Raw genomic sequence first — 21,966 nt, forward strand, 5'->3', positions numbered from 1 at the left:
ATGGAAACTAATTTGACAATAAACTACTTAAAAATAAAATAAAAATAAAAATAAACAATATAAAGGCAATTGGAACGTATTTCCATTTGGATTTTAATGTATACATAGTATGGTTTAGGTGTGAGTGGGTACATATATGTGGTTGTGTCTGTATGCATACATAAATACTGCTCTCTTAAATAAATTTTTTCTTCTAAGATTGCAAGTATTTTATCTAAAACATTTTTCAACTTTATTAAAGTAGACTGATAAGTACAAATTATATATATTTAGGTTGTATGACATGATTTATATATTATATAACATAATGATTTGACATATGTTATGCATTGTGCAATGATTAACATAGTCAAGTTAATTGATACATCCATCACTTCACAAAGTTCCCTGTGTGTGTGTGTGTGTGTGTGTGTGTGTGTGTGCGTGCGTATAGGGTGAGAACATTTAAGACCTACTATTCTCTTAGCAAATTTCAAGTATGCAACAAGGTATTATTAACTATAATTGTCATACTGTACTTAGATCCTAAGAACTTATTCATCTTAAACTGAAAGCATGTACCCTTTGACCAATATCTTTCCTTTTCTTACTACCCAAACCCCGGCAACCACCATTCTATTCCCTGGTGCTATTAGTTTTTTGTTTTTGTTTTGTTTTGTTTTGTTTTGTTTTGTTTTAAGGTTTTACATGTAGGTGAAATCATTCAGTATTTGTTTTTCTGTGTCTGACATTCAACTTAATGTACTCTAGGTTCATCTGTATTGTCACAAATGGCAAGATTTCTTTTGTGTCTGTGTGTATGTGTGTGTGTGTTGTGTATAGATCACATTTTGTTCATTCATTCATCCAGCAACAGATGCTTAGATTATTTCCATATCTTTCCTGTTGTGAATAATGCTGCAATAATCCTGGGGGTGCAGATATCTCTTTGAGATACTGATTTCATTTCTTTTGGATGTATGCCCAGAAGTGGGGTTACTGAATCATAAGGTATTTTTAATTTTTTTGAAGAACATGCATATTGTTTTCTATAATGGCTGTACAAGTTTATATTCCTTCCAACAGTTCAAGTCTTTCCTTTATTCCATGACCTCACCAACACTTGTTATCACTTGTTTTGTTTGATAATAGTAATCCTAACATATTTGAGGAGCTATCTCATTGTGGTTTTGATTTGTCTTTCCCTTACCTAATGATTAGTTATGTTGAGCACCTTTTCCTGTACCTGTTGGCCATTTTAACATATTCCTTGGAATAATGTCTCTTCAATTCCTTTGACTTTTTTGTTTTTGTTTTTTGCTGTAGAGTTTTAAGAGTTTCTTCTTATGTGTTTTGAATATTAAGCCCTTATCAGATACATGGTTTGCAAATATTTTCTGTCTTTCCTAGGTTGCCTTTTCATGTTGTTGATGGATATCTTTGCTATGCAGAAGTTTTTTAGTTTGATGTAGACCCATTTATTTATTTGGCTTTATTTTATTTTGCTTTTGTTGCTTGTGCTTTTGGTGTTATATACAAAAAAAAATCATTGGAAAGATCAATGTCAAGAAGACTTTCCCCTATGTTTTCTTTTAGAAGTTTTATAGTTTCAGGTATTATATGTAAGTCTTTAATCCATTTCATGTTAACTTTTGTGTATGGTGTATATGCGTCAATTTTATTTTTTACATGTGGTTATCCAGTTTCCCCATCACCATTTTCTAAGAGACTATCATTTCCTCTGAATATTCTTGTTACCCTTGTCAAAGAGTAGTTTACTCTATACTTCTGTGTTTATTTCTGAGGTACTTATTCTGTTCCATTTTCTGCGTGTCTGTTTTTATGCTAGTACATTACTATTTTGATACTAAAGCTTTATAATACCATTTGAAATAAGGGAGTTGTGGGACTTTTAGCTTTGTTGTTCTTTCTCCTGATTGCTTTAGCTATTTGAGGTCATTTGTGGTTCCTCTGAATTTTGGATAGTTTTTTCTATTGCTGTGTGTATATGGAATTTTTATAGACATTGCTTTGATACTGTAGATTGCTTTGGGGAGCATGGACACTTTAACAATATTATTTCTTCTAATCTATGAATAAGAATATCTTTTAATTTATTTGGTTGTTTCCATTTTTTTCACCAATATCTTATAGTTTCCAGTGGACAAATCTTTTCTTGGTTATATGCATTCCTAAGAATTTTATTGTTTTTGATGCTATTGTAAATGTCTTCTTAATTTCTCTTTCTTTTAAGTGTAGAAAGGTAACAGACTTTTGAATATTGATTTGGTATATTGAAACTCTCTAAAATTAGTTGATTAGTTTTACCAGTTTTTTGGGTGGTGCTTTTAAGGTTTTCTACATATAAGATTATGTCTTATGCAAACAGGGAAAATTTAAGTTCTTCCTTTCCAGTGGATACCTTTTGTTTCTTTTTCTTGCCTACTTGCTCTGGATAGACCTTCAAATACTCTGTTGAATACAGGAAGTAAGAGTTGGCACTCTTGTCTTGTTCTTGATCTTAGAGGAAAAGCTTTTAGCTTTCTAATGTTGAGTATAATGTTAGCTGTGGGCATGTCATATATAGCCTTTATTAGTTGAGGTATATTCTTTTTATACAAAATTTGTTGAGTTTTTATGATGAAAGGTATTGAATTTTGTCAATACTCTTTCTGCATCTATTGGGTTGATATATGGTTTTTAATCTTCATTCTGTTCCTATGGTGTTTCACTTTTCTTGAAACATATATTGAACCATTTTTGTATCCCAAGGATAAATCTCACTTGATCATTGTGCATGATCCTTTTAATGTGCTTTTAAATTTGGTTTGCTTGTACTGTGTTGAGGTTTTTTGCATCTCTATTCATCAGGGATATTTGTTTAGAGATTTATTTTCTTTTAGTGTCCTTGTCTGGTACTGGTATGAGAGGAATGCTTTTCTCTTGAAATGAGTTTAGAGGTGTTTCTTCTTCTTCAATTTTGGAAAGAGTTTGAGATGGACTGGAATTAATTCTTTTAAAATGTTTGGTAGAATTCACCATTGAAGCCAACTGGTCCTGGACTCTTCTTTGTTGGGAGGATTTTGGTTTTTGCTTTAGTCTCCTTACTCATTATTGGTTTGTTTACATTAATTGACTATAGTTAAATACAGAAAATTTACCCTTTACTCTCCTCCCTCTTATGTAGTTGATTTTAGGTTTTACTTCTTTTTATATTATGTTTCTATTAACACATTTCTGTGGTATTAGTTATGCTTTAAATTTTTTTAATGTTTATTCATTTTTGAGAGGCAGAGAGAGACAGAACATGAGTGGGGGCGGGACAGAGAGAGAGAGAGAGAGAGAGAGAGAGAGAGAGAGAGAGAGAGAGAGAGAAACACAAAATCAGAAGCAGGCTCCAAGCTCTGAGCTGTCAGCACAGCACAGAGCCCAACATGGAGCTCAAACCCATGAACCATGAGATTGTGACCTAGGCCATAGTCAGATGCTTAATGACTGAAACTCCCAGGTGCCCTGTGGTATTATTCTTACCACTTGTGTCTTTTAATTTATGTATTAATATTAAAAGAGATTTACATTTTATGATAAACTATTAAAAATAATAAAAGGGATTTACATGACATCATCATAATATATAATAGTCTGTGTGTATTTATATTTACCTTTAGCAGTGAATGTTATATTTCATACATTCTCATTTCCCTGGGTAGGTGGGCCTGCCTCCAGGACCTTGGTCAATATTTCTGGTGCTGAGACAATGGTTGCTTCAGGGTTTTCAGGTGGTGGGCCTCTTATCAGGTACACAGATGCCTGTAGCTCTCTCTGTATCTCTGGGGGACAGGGAGGCTCCCAACAGGTCCCTGGACTGGCCCCTGGATGGCCTGGGTGGGCAGGACCAATCTCTAATTATGGTCTGAGGAAGTGGAGCTGGGTTAGGGTACTTTTCAGATCTGCAATCAGACTGAGGTTAGGTGCCTACCTCCAGAGACACAGACACATATGTTTCTTGGCAAGTCCCATGGTGGGGAGGGCTGCTCTTTGTTTGTGGTTCTGAAGCACTAGAGCCAGTAACTGGGGCTGCTACAAGATCAATAGTCAGGCTAAGGTTGGCAGAGCTACCTCCAGAGACTCAGATAAATGCATCTCTAGGTGGATCCCTGGGCAACAGGGTGTTTCCAGCCTGAAACTGCAGGGACTGGAACAGAATTACAGACTCTGTTCAGGATCTGTAGTCAGACATAGATTCAGGGGCCTGCCTTGGATGTGTTACCTGTCTGGTCTCTAAAATGATAAGACTCAGGAGTGGCTGGAGCTGGTCATTGACTAATTCAGAGTCCATGGCTGGGTTTGAGGTCAGTGAGCCTGTTACTTGAGGCATGGGGAGAGGGGGTAGGTATGATTCTTGCCTGTTCCTTTGGTAGATGGTGTTGGTGGCAGGATCAAGACCAAACAGGGCTATAGCCAAGTTTACAAGGTGAAGGCGTTTCCAGTTTAGTAGCTGGGCCCACAGTCCATGGTCAGTGAGTTTCCTAGTTGAGCATGGCCTGCCTTCTCAAAATGTACCTCCAGAATCTAAATATCTTACAGTTGAATGTAAGTCTAAGTCTAAGCTCAATAGACCTTCTGAAACACTTTGATTCAATAATGTGCTATCTAGTTATCTGAATTCACACTCCACACTATCCATTCTGGACTTTGTAAAAACTTTCCTTGGCCTTACACATATGAATTCACTTTTGTCCTATAAGTTTATGTATTTTGTGGCTTGTCTGTAGTTTTTCATCCCCCCGAAAGACTAATACATTTAAATCACAGCAAGTATCTGTTTCATATCATTCATAATATCTAGATCATTTTTTAATCCTAGTATTTCATTTTTGATCATTATCACTTAAATTGAGATCTTACTTTGAATCACGTTGGCTATTGTAAACAAAAAGGCTCTCATATTTCATAAAGTTTCTTTTGTGAACATTTGCCCCTATTTTCAAAAGTTACATTGAGTGTAGAATGTCATTTCATTTTTGAGCTGTAGTTCAATCATAGTTTATTCCCAGCACTGCTGTTATTTGGGTCTGTCGGTCACTGTCCCTAAAGCAACAGAAGTTTCTCCATTCCACAGATCTCTCATTACAATTTTAAATTGCATTGGGAATTGGGGAACAATTACAACAACCATTGCATAACAAATAGTTACTCTTCTGCGTCTGTGGAATCTAGCATTGTTCGTTGAGCCTGACCTTAGTTCAGAATGATGATATAAATAGTAAGAAGAAAGTAACTGAGTCTTCTAGATGGTGGAGATAATTTATTAGTATACAGGTAGGTTTTGAATACCATGAAATGATACCTTTTCGGTCTATAGTTAAGGCAATTATTAAATGTAGATTTACAGCATGAACAGCATGAGACCTTAAAGCTAGTAATTTATTATTACCAAATAGCTATGATTTATTATTATTTTTTGTATAATATTTGTTAATCCATAAAACAGTTTCTATATGCAACATAAATTTTTCTGAAAACATACCTGTGAGAAAAGTAAGGCAGTTATTTTTATCACTAGTTCACAAATGAGAAAACTGAGAAAAGAGCCTCAAACCTGGAGCTTTTGCTTCTAAGTCCCAAGCACTTTTGCACTAGAATAACCCCATGCTACATCCATTCAAGTACTTTCATTACATAAATTGGTAAATTTTTATATAAAATGACATCTCATTAGTACTGACTAAAAGATTTTGTTTTGAAACAGGGCTTGCTGCAAATGAACAATTTGGTCATATTCAAATTTCCTTGAATATGAATCCACAAATATTGTGGAGAGAAATTTCTTTAAACCCTAGAAAGTAAACCTTTACCCATTCTGTCAAAATGCGTTCTTAATATGTAACCACTTTGTGAGGGCACAGGTGTACATTAATAACCGAGACAGAAAACCTCCTTCCTTGTGTCTCTTGTTATCTTACAATATATAAAATAACCAATTTAGATTTCTGGGAGAAGAACAAAGGCATCAAGACAGATCTGACTCATGGTGGATTTGAATTGGTGAGGGAATTTACATCTAGGAGGGGAAAGCTTAAAGCAGGTGGCAGAAGGGGTTTAAGTGGCCTAAGATATATTGTCACCACATTTTTTTTTTTGAAAGAGAAGGCTATAGGCTCTCCTGGCCTCGAACCTCAAAGGGGCTTGATGTGAAACATCACCATAGTTCCTGGTAAATAAATGTATTGCTATCTCTTCTTTTTGCATTCATGCCTAGGCTGAGGAGACTACTCATGTTCCTTATCTAAAGCATTCCTTGACCACTTTCTGGGCTCCACTTTGAGAGAACTTTGATTTGTCCTATGAAGTAGTATACAGGGGGTATAGATTCATTTCAGAGAAAATAGAGTATTCTGGGCATATGATTCCCTCTCATAGCCCTGAACCTTCCTCCATGATAAGAAATACTAAGTCCTCAAGATTAAAACACCTTCCTTGTACACTGTTCACCAAGTACAGTCAGGTTTTGCTTCTAGGACCTCAGTATATCCACAGATACTGGCCATTTTCTGTTGTTGACACATATTATCTAAACAGATTTTAATGCTACTTGTTGGACACAGACGTCTTGGAAAGAAAATGGGCTTTGGGTTTTGTTTCTGCCCATTATTAGTCATGTGACATCAACTAAATGAACTAATTTCATGCACAGTATCCAGCACATAAGATCCTACAATATAAGTTGTTTGAATAAATGAAGAGTTTACTTATTTAAATAAAATTAAAGTTGTTCCCCCCCTCCTTTAGACACTTCGGACCTTTAGCTGAATAAATACGCTTAAAGACTGGTTTGATGTTCAATTTTTTTCATCTCTAATTTGGAGATTTAATATTCTCTCATTTGCACCTCTCATTCAAGTTGACATTTTTTACTCTGTATTCTTTAGATGATTTTTTCTGAAGTGAGAATGTCTCTCTTGTTTGGCTCTGACTCTAAGACATTATGCTCTGTAGATACATCTTCCCTCCCATCATCACACAACAGTGTCAGAGTAGGGAGTGAGCTTATTACCTGCTCAAAATTATTAGTCCACATGAGCCCTACGTTTGCAATTTTGGCCAACCTGAAGACTGGTGACACTTATGAAATGGTAATTGTGTGTGCGCGTGGGTGTACCAGTCTGTAGTTAATAAGAACCTAATTAATCTAAACATTTTAATTGCTTAAATCACATATTTGCTTAAAAAAATCTGATAAAATCAAACTGTATGATGTCAAGTTTGGCGAGTAGCTTATATCGTCAGGTCTAAACATTCACCTTGTGCTCGATGCTTCTAATGATAGGTCCCTTTCCTATAAAAAGAAGTGTCAATTTCTCTGCCTCACTTCTAGACCTTCTATGTGTTTGCTACATTTACCCTTTCAAATGTACTTCCCATCATTCCTCCACAATAGCTCCCGTGTCTGAAAAGGAGGTACTGCCACTATGCCTGTGACTTAGCTTTGCTCAACCTATTCTCCTCTCAGGGACACCCCTCCCCACTCCTGTCTTCCAAACCTGCCCCAACTTTTCTGTGTTTACAGATCCAGATCCAGCCTGTTTGACATTTTTCCAGAACTCTCCCTTGGCCTTTTTATTTCTTACTAACCTCCCCTTTCTGTGACACTTATAATATTCACTCTGGTCACACAATGTACTTAATGTCTGGATCTAATTGTTTTGTGTGTAATAGTTTTACTGTTTTTCTCACTGAATTTTGAATTTTTTAATTACAGACATATGTTATATTTTTCACAGCCTTACTCAACTCGGAACAGGAATGAGTTCAACTTAGGCTATCAGTAATATCCTATACATGTTATAGTAATCCAGCAAAAACTTATATTTTTTGTATAAAATTTGTCTTTCAATAGTGTTATTTTCTGTGTATTAAACAGTGAGATATGGCTCTGGGGGGTGTTCACTGGAAAACAAAAGAAGTATGTTTTTGGTCATATTCTCGGTTAGGTGAAGCTAGTCTGTATAATTAAACAAAAGAAATCTATTTGGATCAGAAACAGCGGGATAATCTGCCAACTCACTGTAGGTGAACTAAAGCCTTGCTACTCGAAATGTGGCCCCATGCCAGCTGCATCAACATACACTTGCAGCTTATTAAAAATGCAGAATCACAGGCTCTACCCAAAAGAGAATCTGCATTTTACAAAGATACATGTATTGTATATGTCTATGAAAATTTGAAAGACTGAAGTAGTTGATCCTTGGTTATTCCACAAAGGCCAACATTTCTGGATACTATTTGGTGGGAGAAAGGTGTGTAGTAACTTGTGTCATCACCCCAGCAGCTGCACTTCATTGGCAAAGATCAGAGATTCAGGTTCTACTTTTTACTTAACAGGTTGGATAACTTTGGCCACATTCTGTTTTTCATGTTTGAAAAAAAATAGTGATAATGACAAGATTAATTATTTTTATAAAGTCTAAAGTGCTATACATATATATACAATTCTAAGCATCATTACTGTTTCCTCAGGTCCACTTAAATAAATAATGAAGAATAACTCTAAAGCCAGAGAATAACATAAATGAAGAGAAATTTTTGTTCTTCAAAGATTCTCCATCAGATTCGTGCACATCTCATCTATACACTGGTATTATTGTAAGAAAAAATCAAATAGTTAAGAGTGGGCTGTGACTATAAGTTTAACTGCTTTTGAGCAGATGTTAAATTGCTGTGTACATGATTCAATTTACTATGATCAAATGTCTACCCTATAAAAAATGCACGATTTGACTGATAAGAGTGTGAGGCAAATATGCATACATATAAAAATTTTTTACACTTTTAAACATTTCTGTTAAACATAGCATCAGAATTCCAGTCCTTGCTGAGTTGTCTTTTGCCTTTCCCATCACTCTCTCACTGGACCTGAGTAAAATGAAGTCCAGTTTATTGCCTGAATATTCTAGGGCTTTTAGAAAACTCAACTTAGGGTGTCTTCGGCACCTGAAAGTTTGCTTCTAGGTAGATATTCATGCATAAGACACTACATAGAATCTCTGTGCCTAATATTGCATTCTGTATACTAGTATTTCATCGTGGGCATAAATATTTTTGAGGATAACAACAGATGACAGAAGCAGATGACAGAACTTCAAAGAAAACAGTTGATTTCACCCTAGAGTGATGTTATGCAAAGCATTTGTTACAGTTGTTGCTTGGCAGTGAAAACAATTTGTTAGCTCTTCCTTTGATACAATGAATGCTGGGACATGGATACGATAAACAAGACATTTGTGAAAGAATTCATTCTTCTGGGACTCGCTGGTTACCCAAAACTTGAGATCATTTTTTTTCTATAATTCTAGTAATGTATCTAGTGATTCTAACTGGCAATGGTGTTCTGATCCTAGCAAGCATCTTTGATTCTCATCTTCACACCCCCATGTACTTCTTCCTGGGCAACCTATCTTTCCTGGATATCTGCTATACATCCTCCTCTGTTCCCTCAACTTTGGTGAGCTTAATATCTAAGAAAAGGAACATTTCCTTCTCTGGATGTGCAGTGCAGATGTTCGTTGGGTTTGCAATGGGGTCAACAGAGTGTTTCCTCCTTGGCATGATGGCTTTTGATCGCTATGTAGCCATCTGTAACCCTCTGAGATACCCCCTCATCATGAGCAGGATGGTGTATGTACTGATGGCATCCGCGTCATGGCTCTCTGGTGGAATCAACTCCATTGTGCAAACATCTCTTGCCATGCAGTTGCCTTTCTGTGGGAATAATATTATCAATCATTTCTTATGTGAGATATTAGCTGTCCTCAAGCTAGCTTGTGCTGATATATCCCTTAATTATGTTATGCTAGCAGTGTCAAATATGGCATTTCTAGTTCTTCCACTGATAGTTATCTTTTTCTCCTATATGTTCATCCTTTACACCATCTTGAGAATGAACTCAGCCACAGGGAGACACAAAGCATTTTCTACCTGCTCAGCTCATCTGACTGTGGTGATCATATTTTATGGTACAATCTTCTTCATGTATGCCAAACCCAAGTCTCAAGATCACCTTGAGAATGACAATTTGCAAGCTACAGAGGGGCTTATTTCTGTGTTTTATGGGGTATTGACCCCCATGCTAAATCCTATAATCTATAGCTTGAGAAATAAGGATGTAAAAGCTGCTGTGAAATATTTGCTAAATTGGAAAGCTGTTAACCAATAAGACCGAAGGGAAATGTGAGTCTTTAATTTATAAAGAATAAAAATGGCATCTTTGAGCAACCATTGAGGACCTTCTTTGAAGAAAGCAAAGCTTATAATGAGAAGTTTTTATTCTTTTTCTTTACCAGTGAAGTTTAGTTATAATTACTAAGAATAATAGTCTGCCATAAACTCAGATTGTAATAGAGTCTGATTCGTGTCTCACAAAGACCATGAATTCCATTAGAATCTCATCCATGCTGATATCCAAAATTAGTGTTTCTGGTGTGTGGCAACACAGTAAAAAACATCACACATAAAGCTTTAGAAATAGAGAAGCCCGAGTATAAGTTCTACTCTATCACAAACTGCTTCAATTAATATTGGGAAAGTTACTTACTCTTTCTAAACTTTAGTTTCCTTATTGCAAAAAGGGAGTAACTAAACGCTGTTCCCAGTGTTATTATAAAGTTTCAGTAAGTTGCAGAAAGCACCTGGCATAGTCCCAAGTTCACAGTAGTTCTCTTTGTAGAGTACGTTGTGCTTGACTTGTCCTGTTGACTCAGAATATCGGAATTGAAGACTTCACATTAAAGATAAAAGACACTAGCTAGCACCCCTTTAAAAAAACAACCAGTTATTAGGGTCAGCCATCCGTTTCTTAATTCTTCTTAGTAACATCAGTCACCATTTTTCCTTGCCACTTCTCCACACTTTGCTATTTAAAGAAAACGTCACGAAAGGGAAAGATAGAATCCAGGGAGATTTTACATCTGAGGAGCACTCACTGAACCCTGAGAGGTGGTCACTGCTGTCCCTGTGAAAGAGTGCGACGTCTGTTCCAATCCATGCCAATGAAAGAGGATGCTGCAAAAGAGCCTCTTGAGGTCGGGGGTTCCTGCAAAGGAGAGCTAATGCCTGGCTTGATGCATGGAGGAGGCTTGCTGACCTTTACCTGTCTAGGCCATAGACTAAGCTGAGGAATTAGTCTAGAAACAGCCTGGAGGATAATGAGCATCTTGGGGGTGAACATAACCAGAATATTTTAGTTTGCATGAAATGCTTTTGAGTTCTGAAAGGGGGCTGAAATTAGCGTCTGGGAAGAGAAACCCATGTCATTTTATACTCCAGTGTGTTGAAAGTCCTCAGTAAACCTATTACAGGCCCCGCCCCCTCCCCTTTCTGTAGACTTTCCTGTCATGGTTGAGCACAGCATACCATTGGGCCACATCACCAGCCATTGTAACCTCTGGTTTTAGCTTGATGTTTCTATCTAAATTTTCTCTTTCCTATTGGTTTTAGAGCCTTAAAATAGCCCCAGGCCTCCTAGCTGGGAGCTGTACTTCCTGCCAGTCTACACCTTGGAGGCAAATCTTGATTTTGACCTAAGTAATCTGGTCACTAAAATCTTTCTGCCCATCTGTTTCCAGTTGGAGTATTGTCACTGCAATACACCCGTAGCTGCTGGTTCTTTTCCTCTGACTTGGATCACAATGGGTGCTGCTTTTGATTCTGTTTAGACAGGCATGTTCCAAACCCTGTGGGTGAGGCCTTTTAACTTCTGTCTGATCCCACTTGGACGAGCCCTGTATTTCAGTCTGATCCAGGTTTAATTCTTTTCAGATTTTGACCTCTGCCATCAAGGTTTTAGGCACACATCTGTTTGTACCACAATGTCCTGCTTCTCGTTGTCCCAGGCAGCTCCTTCGCACCTTCTTTGCCACAATAGGAAGGGTACTAGTGTCTCATATACATGTTTATATTAGATTGTATGCTTTACTTACAAAAATTGATTCTAATTTACATTGGTATCTATAAAGTTGACACAACGTCACCTCAGTTTAGAAGTTCTGTACATATTGATGAATGCTCAGAAAATTAACAGTTTTATACTAATGTGCCTAGAGTGCTGGGGTGGCTCAGTGGGTTAAGTGACTGTCTCTTGATTTCACCTCAGGTTATGATCTCAGGGTTTCATTAGTTCAAGCCCCTCATCAGGCTCTGCAGGCCGACCATGAACAAACCTGCTTAGGATTCTCTCTCTCCCTCTCTCTTTGCCCCTCCCCACCTTTTCTTAGGAGACAGAGAGTAAGGAGGTTGAGAACATTGCAGAGCTAGGGCAGAGAGAGAAAAACCCAAGTAGGCTCCAGGTTCTGAGCTGACAGCACAGAGCCCAATGTAGGTCTTGAACCCATGAACCATGAAATCATGGCCTGAGCCGAAGTCGTATACTTAACCAACTGAGCCACCCAGGCTCCTCTGTCTTGAATCTTTCTTAAAGGAATTTGAGAAATAAAAGTGATTAAAGACTATCCCATGATGAAGAATCGTTAAAGCAGTGTGTTGAGTATTACATATTAAGGATCTGAAAGGAAGGCCAGAGACCCAAGTCCTGAGCCTTCCCAGAGGGGCAGCCTCCTCCAGTGAGGACGTTCTAAACTGCTCACAGCATGCGAGGCAATCACTCAGGCCTAGAGGGAGGCTTGAGTGGAGGCTTTGACCTTCCAGGTGAGCCTGGTAAAGCAGCAGTTGTGGTTCTTAATTTGGGCTGATATGTCAAACTACCACAGACTGAGGAGCTTATAACCAAAAGAAATGTATTTCTCACAGTCCTGGGGAGCAGAAACCCAACGTCAGGCTGCCAGCAAGGTACGGTTCTGGTGAGACCCCTCTTCTGAGTTGCAGACAGCCCACCTCCCATTGGACGCACATGGAGTGGGGGTTGGCTTGGGGCGGGGAGAGGAAGCAAGGTCTCCTGTGACTCTTACCCAGGGCACCCACCCCATTCATATGGACCTCACCCTCTTGACCACATCTAATCCTCATCACCGCCCAAATGTCTGCTTCCTATTACCATGACATGTGGGGTAGGGACAGGGATATTCAGATCACAGGATCCGCTTGCAGGAGAAGGTCATCAGGAAAAAGGGTAAAACCAGGAGTTTCTGTGATGACCTGAGTTTGGAGGTAGAAGACTTCTGTGGAAGTCCCTGATCAGTGACCTTCTCTTCCTCCGATCTGTGCATGTGACCCTGTGAGCAGATAGGAGTGTTCTTGTCATTTTTTATTTTTGGTGGAAATCTAAGTAATCCTGAGAAAAGCTATAGAAAATTCAGTATAAGATATTTTGACTTTTGAATGTGACTTTTCATGCTCTATTTGGCTTGCCACATGTTGATGCTAATCTAAAACACAAATGGGAAAAAACACACACGATCCAGAGTAACTCCTTTTAAGTCTTCTATCCATGAAAGTTAACTTAAAAAAAAAAAAACGACCTCTACCATAAAAAAAAATGCTTTAAGACAGTCCAATTTGTTAAGCACTACCTCAGTGACCTTAAGCGAGGTCACTATACCTCTCTAACTCTAGGTTCAATGGCTATAAAATGAGGAACTTAAAAAATCCTACCTAATATCCTTACCTAAATTAGTGAGGCAATGCATTTGAGGAATTTAAGATAGTTATGTATACATAGTAGGTACTCAACAAAAGTGTTTACTATTTTAATTGTGTTGAATATTTTAAATATTCATTTTGCTATTATAGAAAGCATTTTGCTCTGGAGTTGGACACACGTGTTAGGACCTCGGTTTCCTTGTAGCTTGTTGACTTTGATTAAGCTACTTGAGTTGTAAAGTGAGTATTAAAACTATCTTGTAAGGTTGTTATGTGATAAAAAATACATATCATGTTGTTTTGGTATTTAATAGATCCTCCAGAGACAGTTAACATTGTATTTGATTATGAGTTAGTGAATCTGAGTATAGTTTGCCTAATGTTGATGCTAAAAATAATCATTTTCGGTTGGTTTTGGTAAATAAAACAGACATGTCATCATTCTGCTTCAATATGAAGCTATAAAAATCAATAGAGCATCAAAGTGAATCACTGTCACCAAAGAATGGAATCTATTTTTTGATGAGTTGGGACAAGGGATTTCAGATAACTTCATCTAAATTAGAGGAGGCATATTTTTCTTGAGAAGTGTATTCAAGTCAATTTAACTCAACAGGCACATTGGCAGACCGAAAGGCTGTGGGAAACATAAATATGAGCAATGCACATCTCACACAAGTCATGAGTTCCTGCTTAAAATGGCATTTCTGCCATAGTTCCTAACTGGCCTTTCAGCTTTCACTCTGTCTTTCATTATCGTATTCTCCAGATAGCATGGTAGATCTTCTTAAAATGTAATGCACATCAAACTACTACTCTGGTTACAGCTTAATGTACATTCTATCTGGATTTCTTTTCTCATTCATTGTTGCCTATGCCTTACTTGTTAACTATTTTTAATGAGTATCATCTCTTGTCAGGGCTTAGTTTTACCTTCATTCTCAGACTTTGAAATGGCCATCACTGGATATAGTGTGAGGACCACTTTCTAGACAGTGAACTTTGTCTCAAAAAAAACAGAAGATACTGCAATCTTACTATACATTCTCTACTTTCACATGCAGCACAGTTTCCTATAAAAAGTAATGTAAGAGATTTGGCAGAAGTAGGGCTCATATTTTCAGGAGTCAGGGCTAACATTCCATGCTCATATTTTAGTGCTCCATTTGCAGTCAAGTAGCACAATTTTATTCCTCCTGGAGCTTTATGTGGAGTGGGAATGGGTGAGAGCAGGGAATGACAGGAGCACAAGAGTTGGCAGGTGAGCACGGCCAATTCTCTTCTTGCTGCAGATTCCTGTGTTCATTGCCACCAGATACCAAAGGGACAGATACTGATAAATTTTTATTTGTCAGTGCTTAGGTAATATTAATACAATTGTGTTATACTCAGTACAAATATTCTGTCAGTGGAGGATCTCATGGATATCTATCTTTATAGCTACTCTTAAAAACCTTGGACATTCTGCATATCAATATTTCCATAATAGATGTTCATACTGCTTTCCATAATGACACTCAGGAGAAGAATTAGGCACAAACTGTAAGTGAGCTGTAAGAGAAAAAGGGAGCAGGGGATGACAGTTTATGACGACTGTCACCCCAAACAACTCCACAGTCCCATATTTATTGAGAATATAATAGTTGATGCCAAGATTCCTTTTAGTGATCAGGCAGTAAAAAATAATTTGCTTAGGCAGGTATGATATGGTAGATCAGACATACTCAGTGAGTTTCATACTAACAGGTGATCTCTGAGGGAGCACAAAAGGAATAGGCGGCCTTCTGCCCTGGGCAGACCAGGCCTTCAGAGCTGCTCGCTCCTGCATCACAGATCAGCGCTCTTCCAGAGAGTCCTTACAGTATGTTTTTCCTAAGGCTGTTAATCATTCGTTGGTCATTACAGAGTTAAGGTCTTTGTCTGCTTCACATTTATACATTAAATGTGGCATTGTTTTGAGGGGCTGTCACAGTTCACATATCTATCTAGTTGCAGATAAACAACTAGGATGTTGTAACCCCCCCCAAAAACCCTAGGGAAACAGGCTTCTCTTTGGGGGTGTCCTGGTTGTTTCTCAGTGATTCTGAATGCATGTGATGAGGAGGTCTTGTCACAAAGGTGTGTTGATTAGTATGGTTTTTTATTTGCCATTCTTTATTTATTTGCCATTTATCTTCTTACTAGTTCTGAGCTGAGCATTTCTGCCATATTTAAATGTCATTATAGATTATGCAAATTTTGACTTAGAAAAAGATCTTAATACTTAAGAACCCTACTTTAGGTGCTTCAACATTGTCCATTAAGTGCCCTGCCCTATGGTTGTCCTGGATTTATGTGACTTTTGGAGAAGTACTCTTTGTTTCAAAAGTTAATAAATCATTCTATTTTCAAACAATTCTAATAAATTTTTTAAATCGTAACATTAATAATATGGGCCCTTAATTTCCCAAGATGAAAACGAATTATCTGCATGATTTCATGGAAGTCACAAACTTAGATATTTTCACTGCTTTGCAATGATTGTACTTGAGTAAAGCATCTGGGTCTAACACAATATGGAGGAGTGAAGACTGTGGCAAATCTCTTTAATTCTATGTGACTCAACAAAATGCATCTGCTTTAATACCCCCTTCCCATTAGAAGTTTATCACTTCTGACTCTCTACTGAATGTTTTTATTAAAATATGTATTCCTTACCTTATCTAATTATATTTTATTAATGACTTGTTGATGGCAGTGCAAAGAGAGCTGCTTTCTCGTCACAGAATAAAATGACGCCACTTTTAGAATTTTCCACATGATAATCTCATATACTCTTTTCCTTACTGTTTGGTTATAACTAAAGAGGAGACATGAATCTCCTAGGAAGTGTCCCAGGTTCCCTCCAGAAAACTTGTGGACAGAAGAGTGTTGTTAAAAACTGGCAAGCTTACTTTAACAAGCTTGACTTTAGACTGTTGCAAGCACATGGGATGCCATCCTTATGTAATCTATTTGTACCTTGACATAAGAGTACAAGTAAGAGTAGAAGTAGGTTAGTCAACTTTTAATGATGTCCTCTGAGATGTGGTTTCTTGCTGAGGTGTAAATACCAGACTGTGTTTTATATTCCCATGGGAAGATATTACCAGGTATGGGATAACAAGTAAAACAGAAATAATGTCTCCCTAGGTCAATTGGCCTCTTTGGAACCCCCATGTTTTACATAATTAGAGGTCATATAGTGCTGGAAATTGAGTCCTTTGTGTATTTGCTAAAGCGACAGATAGGAAGATCTTCAGGCAGTCAGAAACATGGAGATACATGATGGAGTGATGAGAAATGTATGAAATTTGTAATCTGTTTAGCTGTGCTCTAATCCCCACTGTGCCACTTCTGAGCAGTTTGACCTAGGAAATTTGTATAGTTTTTCTTGGACTACACATTCCTGGTTATACTTGAACTTCTCCCTATTCCTCTGGCTCCTTGGATGTTCATACTGAGACCCTTTTTTTAGAGTGAGAGAAGTTCTGTAAATGTGGGTGAATAAGCTCATATATTTCTTTACAACAAATAGGAAAACTGAGGTTCAGAGACGTTAAACTACTTGCATAGGCTAAAAGGTTCGTAAGGTAGATGTGGAGGTGGAATTCCAAGCTAAATAGTTTCTTTATTCAGTATTCTCTCTATTAGTTTTCTGTCTCTTTTGATAAACTAAAAACTCTTGCATCCTAAAAATTCATCTTTCCTGAAGTGCATAACACTGAAAACTCATGACCCTAGGTTTGTTCAGTGGTTTTCTGGTTGGTTAATACATTTGGTTCCTGGTGATATCATCTGTTACCTGCAAGTATACAGATCAATGAGTCTCTAAGGAGGATGATGCAATACTGAGCTCAAAACAAAGGCAAAATATTATCCCCTCTTCTTCATTGCCTTTGGCATAGTCATCAAAGGCTTGATCACCATAACCTGATGAATTCACCTATATATATATACAGTTAACAGTGTTAGGGGAAATTCTAAGGTTAAATCTAATTAGTATATCTTACCTTTCTTGCTCTCTAATTTTCTTTGAGTTAATTTTCCTGATTCAGAATCAACTGGACTTCAGGATATTTCCCTTCTGACTAGTAGGCAATAGAGGAAATATATGTCTTTATAGGCAAGACTGTGGTTGAAAACTAGTTTTCCCACATAGCATCTGTATGATCTTAACTTCTATGTGTCTTAGTCTTTTTATCTATTAATTAAGAGCAAGGAGATCTATCTTTCAAGATTGTTGTGAAGATTTAGTAAGCAATAATAAACTGTGGATATATAGCACAATGCCTTGTGCATTGACTTTGCCTTCAAATTGTTTAAATAGTTCCATATCCTTACCCTCCTTTTCTTTTTGTTTCCTTCTTTCTCTACCCAAGTTACCTATAAGAATTTAGGTATAAACCTTTCCTTCAAAAACTGCTTATTCTATATCTGATACTTTTCATTTTATTGTTTTTAAACATTTAGTTCTCTTTTAAAATTTAATACCAATCTAGTTAACATACAATGTTATGTTAATTTCAGGTGTACAATAGTGATTTAACAATTCCATCATCAGCCCATGCTCTTTAGGACAAATGCATCCAATCTTCATCACCTATTTAACCTGTCTCGCCATCCACCTCCCCTCTGGTAACCATCAATTTGTTCTCTAGAGTTAAGAGTCTGCATCTTGGTTTATATTTCTATTTTTCTTTTTTCCCCTTTGCTCATTTATTTTGTTTCTTAAATTCCACATATAAATGAAATCATATTTGTCTTTCTCTGACTTATTTCACTTAGTATAATACACTCTAGTTGCCTCCACATTGTTGCAAATGGCAAGATTTTATTCTTTTTGATGGCTGGGTAGTATTCTATTATATATATCTATATATTATATTTATGTTATATATATTGTATTATATTATATATATATTATATAGATATATAGATCTTCTTTATCCATTCATTAATCAATATACATTTGGGATATTTCCATAATGTCAACTGTTTAATATAATTTCTTTAAAATTTGTTAATCCTTATATTTGGTCTAATAAAATATCAAATTTTATATATGTTTTATATGTGTTTTAGAAGAATGTGTATGCTATTATAGTTGGCTTGTTAAGTTGTTAATCATTTTGTTCAAATGAAAGACTTCTCCCATTCTGGTTGTGGTTAAAGATATTTCTATATTTCTGGATCTAATATCTCTCTTCTGTACAGTCGGCGAATTATTGGATCATTAAAGAGTTATCCTGAGGATCCAATAGTATGATCTTGATGCACTATTTGGAAACTATATGTATCCTCTTGAAAAATTTTTTCATTCTTATATTTACTTACTTACGCATTAATTTAATAAGTTTATAGAAATAGTGTACTATGTGCCAGGCATAAAGCTTAAGTGGGTGCTAGGTATGCATTGGTGAAAAAAGGTATCTTTCTTCTTCTCAAAGTTCTAAGTTTATCATTTCTGACAAGTATCTTCAGGTTGGTGAACCACTCATTGTTCTCCTTTCATATGAGTGTATGACATTTGCTTTGTTATTTTAGACTATACTAAAGAGACTTTCCTAATAATCTACATTTAAGAAACAAGAAAGCAACTGCAGAAGAAATACAATGTCTTGCCCAGTACTTGCTGTTATTTATTTGTGTATGGGAATCAGAGTCTGATCAAATACACTGTGTATACTCCATCTAATTCACTACATTTCTCAAGCAGAGAATCTGCTCTTAAAGATACCTAGACAGACTGAACCCTTGACATGAGTATCCATTGACCAGAAGTAAAAGCTGAGTGACAGATTCAAACCGCTGAGGAGGTGGCACTGGTAGGCTGCTGGTTCTGGGTTATAGAGAAGAAATGAAAACTGAAACCACGACTGGAAGCAGCTAAGGAACTACCATTGTTGTGGTGAAGAACCTTATCTAGAGTGATGTGACAGGAACAAGAAACAAGTTCCGAAGCTCAAGGCCCTTATCATCAGCCAGTCTCCTATTCTCCAGTAACGTTAGCAAGAATTTAACAGATGCTAGCTAGCCGGGGCTCCAGGATGGCTCAGTCAGTTAACCCTCAGACACTTGAGGTCAACTCAGGTCTTGATCTCAGGGTTTTGAGTTCAAATCCTACATTGGGCTCCATGCTCAGTGTGGAGCCTACTTAAAAAGAAAAAAAAAAAAAACCCCAGCTAGCTAGCAGAGTAGAAAGTGGTTTTCAGTGACCCAATCCTAACTTACAAAACAGAGCATTGAAAAGTGAATTTAAAGTTGAGAGACAGTAGTTTAACAGCATTAAAATTTCTCCGTAAAAAATAAGGATGAAAACTTTGCACCTGCTCAAAGCTTTCTGACCTATTAAAGTTCATGCAACACTGGTAATAACAAAACAACTATTGCCTATTGGATATTTAGAATGTTCCCGGTACCATTTAGCACTATGAATGAATTTATCTTATGAAGTAACATTAATTACTGGTTAACAGAAAAGGAAAATGTTATAGATTTGTGTTCTATATTTCAAATTCCATAGACTCTTTAAGGGCCTAGATAAAAGGAGCGCTTTCTTGTACTGACTTAACTCACTCAGCTGTGTCGGTGGAAATGGGGCTTCTGTCCACACACTGGCCCGGCCCCCATGTTTGCAATCTTCAGCCAATAGAGATCATCTCAGTTTTGGGCCATCTTTGTCTTATCAACAGCAACACTCTATACCTCTTTAGTTTACTGAGCGACTTGACTCCTTTTCTTTTACTACTTCTTATCTTTTTTATTGCAACTTTTGTTAATTACTGGTTCTGTCACTTCTCCTACTACTTGGGAACTGTGTGATCTGGTACAGAGTAGGAAAGAAGTCCTCATTGCAAACAGGTCTCTTGTCAAAGTCCAAGAGGAACTGTACTACCCCATCCCCTCTATGTTATTCTGCTAAAACTTAGGGTGCATTATCAGGGGACTCTTTTAGTTACTTTAGTCTCATTATATACCAAATTCAGAAAAATTATGGTAGCTACTTAACAAAACCTGTTATTCTTTTTGAATAACCTTTGTTACCTCAGATATGACTGATACACATTATTACTCTCACACGAGATACATTTCATTGATTTATTAAAATAAATGCCTATATTTGTCAAGCATCTGTTATGTCCCAGTCTCTATTCTGGTCTTTGGGATGCTGCAGGGTAATAAACAAACAAGTTCTTACTCTCAGTGAGCTGATAGAGTGGACACAGAGTGTAAATAAATAAATAAATTGAAGATGAATATATAATATGCCATGTGCCAATTAATATTCCTTTTTCATAGTTAATTAAAAGTGTACTTATTTTAGGTTATGGAATAGTTTTGGTACACCTTTTTTTTTTACTGAATGCTTACTGCTTTATTATATATTTCTGTTTCAGTATTTTTATGATTTTTTTGTTTTTACTTTAATTCCAGTTAACACAGTGTTTTATCAGTGACAAATGTTTTTAGTCCACCTTTTGCCAGTATTATTTTCTAAAGGTTTAAGAGTGACTACATTTTGCTGGGGTGTCCTAAGAGATTTTCATATTTTGCATTTCTGTAATAGTATTTTTTTAAACCACAAGCATGTTTTATTACCGCAGTTAAAACAGAAAGCTAACAGTAACAACATCCGCCAAAATATTTCTGTCAGATGATTTTGCATGTCACATGGTGAATTCATTTTCACATGGTTATGTTCTTTTCTGAACTTTGTGTCTGCAGCAGCTTTGGATACTGAGTCACATAGTGCAAGTCAGTACTCACATTCCACCCGAGGTTTTTCTACTCATCATGTTCTTCACAGCAGCCTTTACATCCTTGTTCCGCAGACTATAGATGAGAGGATTGAGCATGGGGGTCATTACCCCATAGAAGAGAGAGATGAGGGCCTCAATGATGTCTTGATTATCAGCATCAACAGAACTTTTAGACTTGGGCTTTGCGTACATGAAGAAGATGGTTCCATAGAATATAATCACTACCGTTAGGTGGGCTGAGCAAGTGGAGAAGGCCTTACGTTTTCCTTCAGTGGAAGGGATCCTCAAAATAGTGGCGACGATAAAAATGTAAGAGATAGAAATTACTAGCAGTGGAATAACCCAAACAATCAGATTTGACCCTTCCATGCTGATCACATTGATTGAAATATCACCACAGGCCAGTTTTAGGATAGCCACAATTTCACAAACAAAATGGTTAATGACATTATTAGTACAGAATGGTAACTGCATTGCGAAAGATGTCTGCACCACTGAGTCCACAAGCCCAGTGACCCAAGATCCAGCTGCCATGGGCAGGTAGGCATTTTTCCTCATGACGACAGGGTATCTCAGTGGGTAGCAGATGGCTACGTAGCGGTCAATTGCCATC

General features: G+C 37.0%; 2 protein-coding genes across 2 annotated transcripts; one reads left to right on the plus strand and one right to left on the minus strand.

The window, feature by feature from the left end:
- Positions 1-9,239: 9,239 nt before the first annotated feature.
- On the plus strand, positions 9,240-10,195 carry LOC115276510 (olfactory receptor 13C4-like). The gene is given in 2 exon segments (XM_029920553.1): positions 9,240-9,309; positions 9,312-10,195. Coding segments are annotated over 2 exon segments (954 nt in total).
- An 11,161-nt stretch (positions 10,196-21,356) lies between these two features.
- LOC115276764 (olfactory receptor 13C8-like) lies at positions 21,357-21,965 on the minus strand. The gene has a single exon (XM_029920870.1). The coding sequence runs from the start codon at positions 21,963-21,965 to the stop codon at positions 21,357-21,359; it is 609 nt and encodes a 202-aa protein (XP_029776730.1).
- Between the last annotated feature and the right edge of the window lies 1 nt (position 21,966).

This window comes from Suricata suricatta, chromosome 13 (assembly GCF_006229205.1).
Source record: "Suricata suricatta isolate VVHF042 chromosome 13, meerkat_22Aug2017_6uvM2_HiC, whole genome shotgun sequence".
In the NCBI taxonomy this organism is placed as follows: domain Eukaryota; kingdom Metazoa; phylum Chordata; class Mammalia; order Carnivora; family Herpestidae; genus Suricata; species Suricata suricatta.

Excerpts from the sequence above, each read along its gene's own strand:
- LOC115276764 (XM_029920870.1), bottom strand. The coding sequence starts at position 21,965 with ATGGCAATTGACCGCTACGTAGCCATCTGCTACCCACTGAGATACCCT.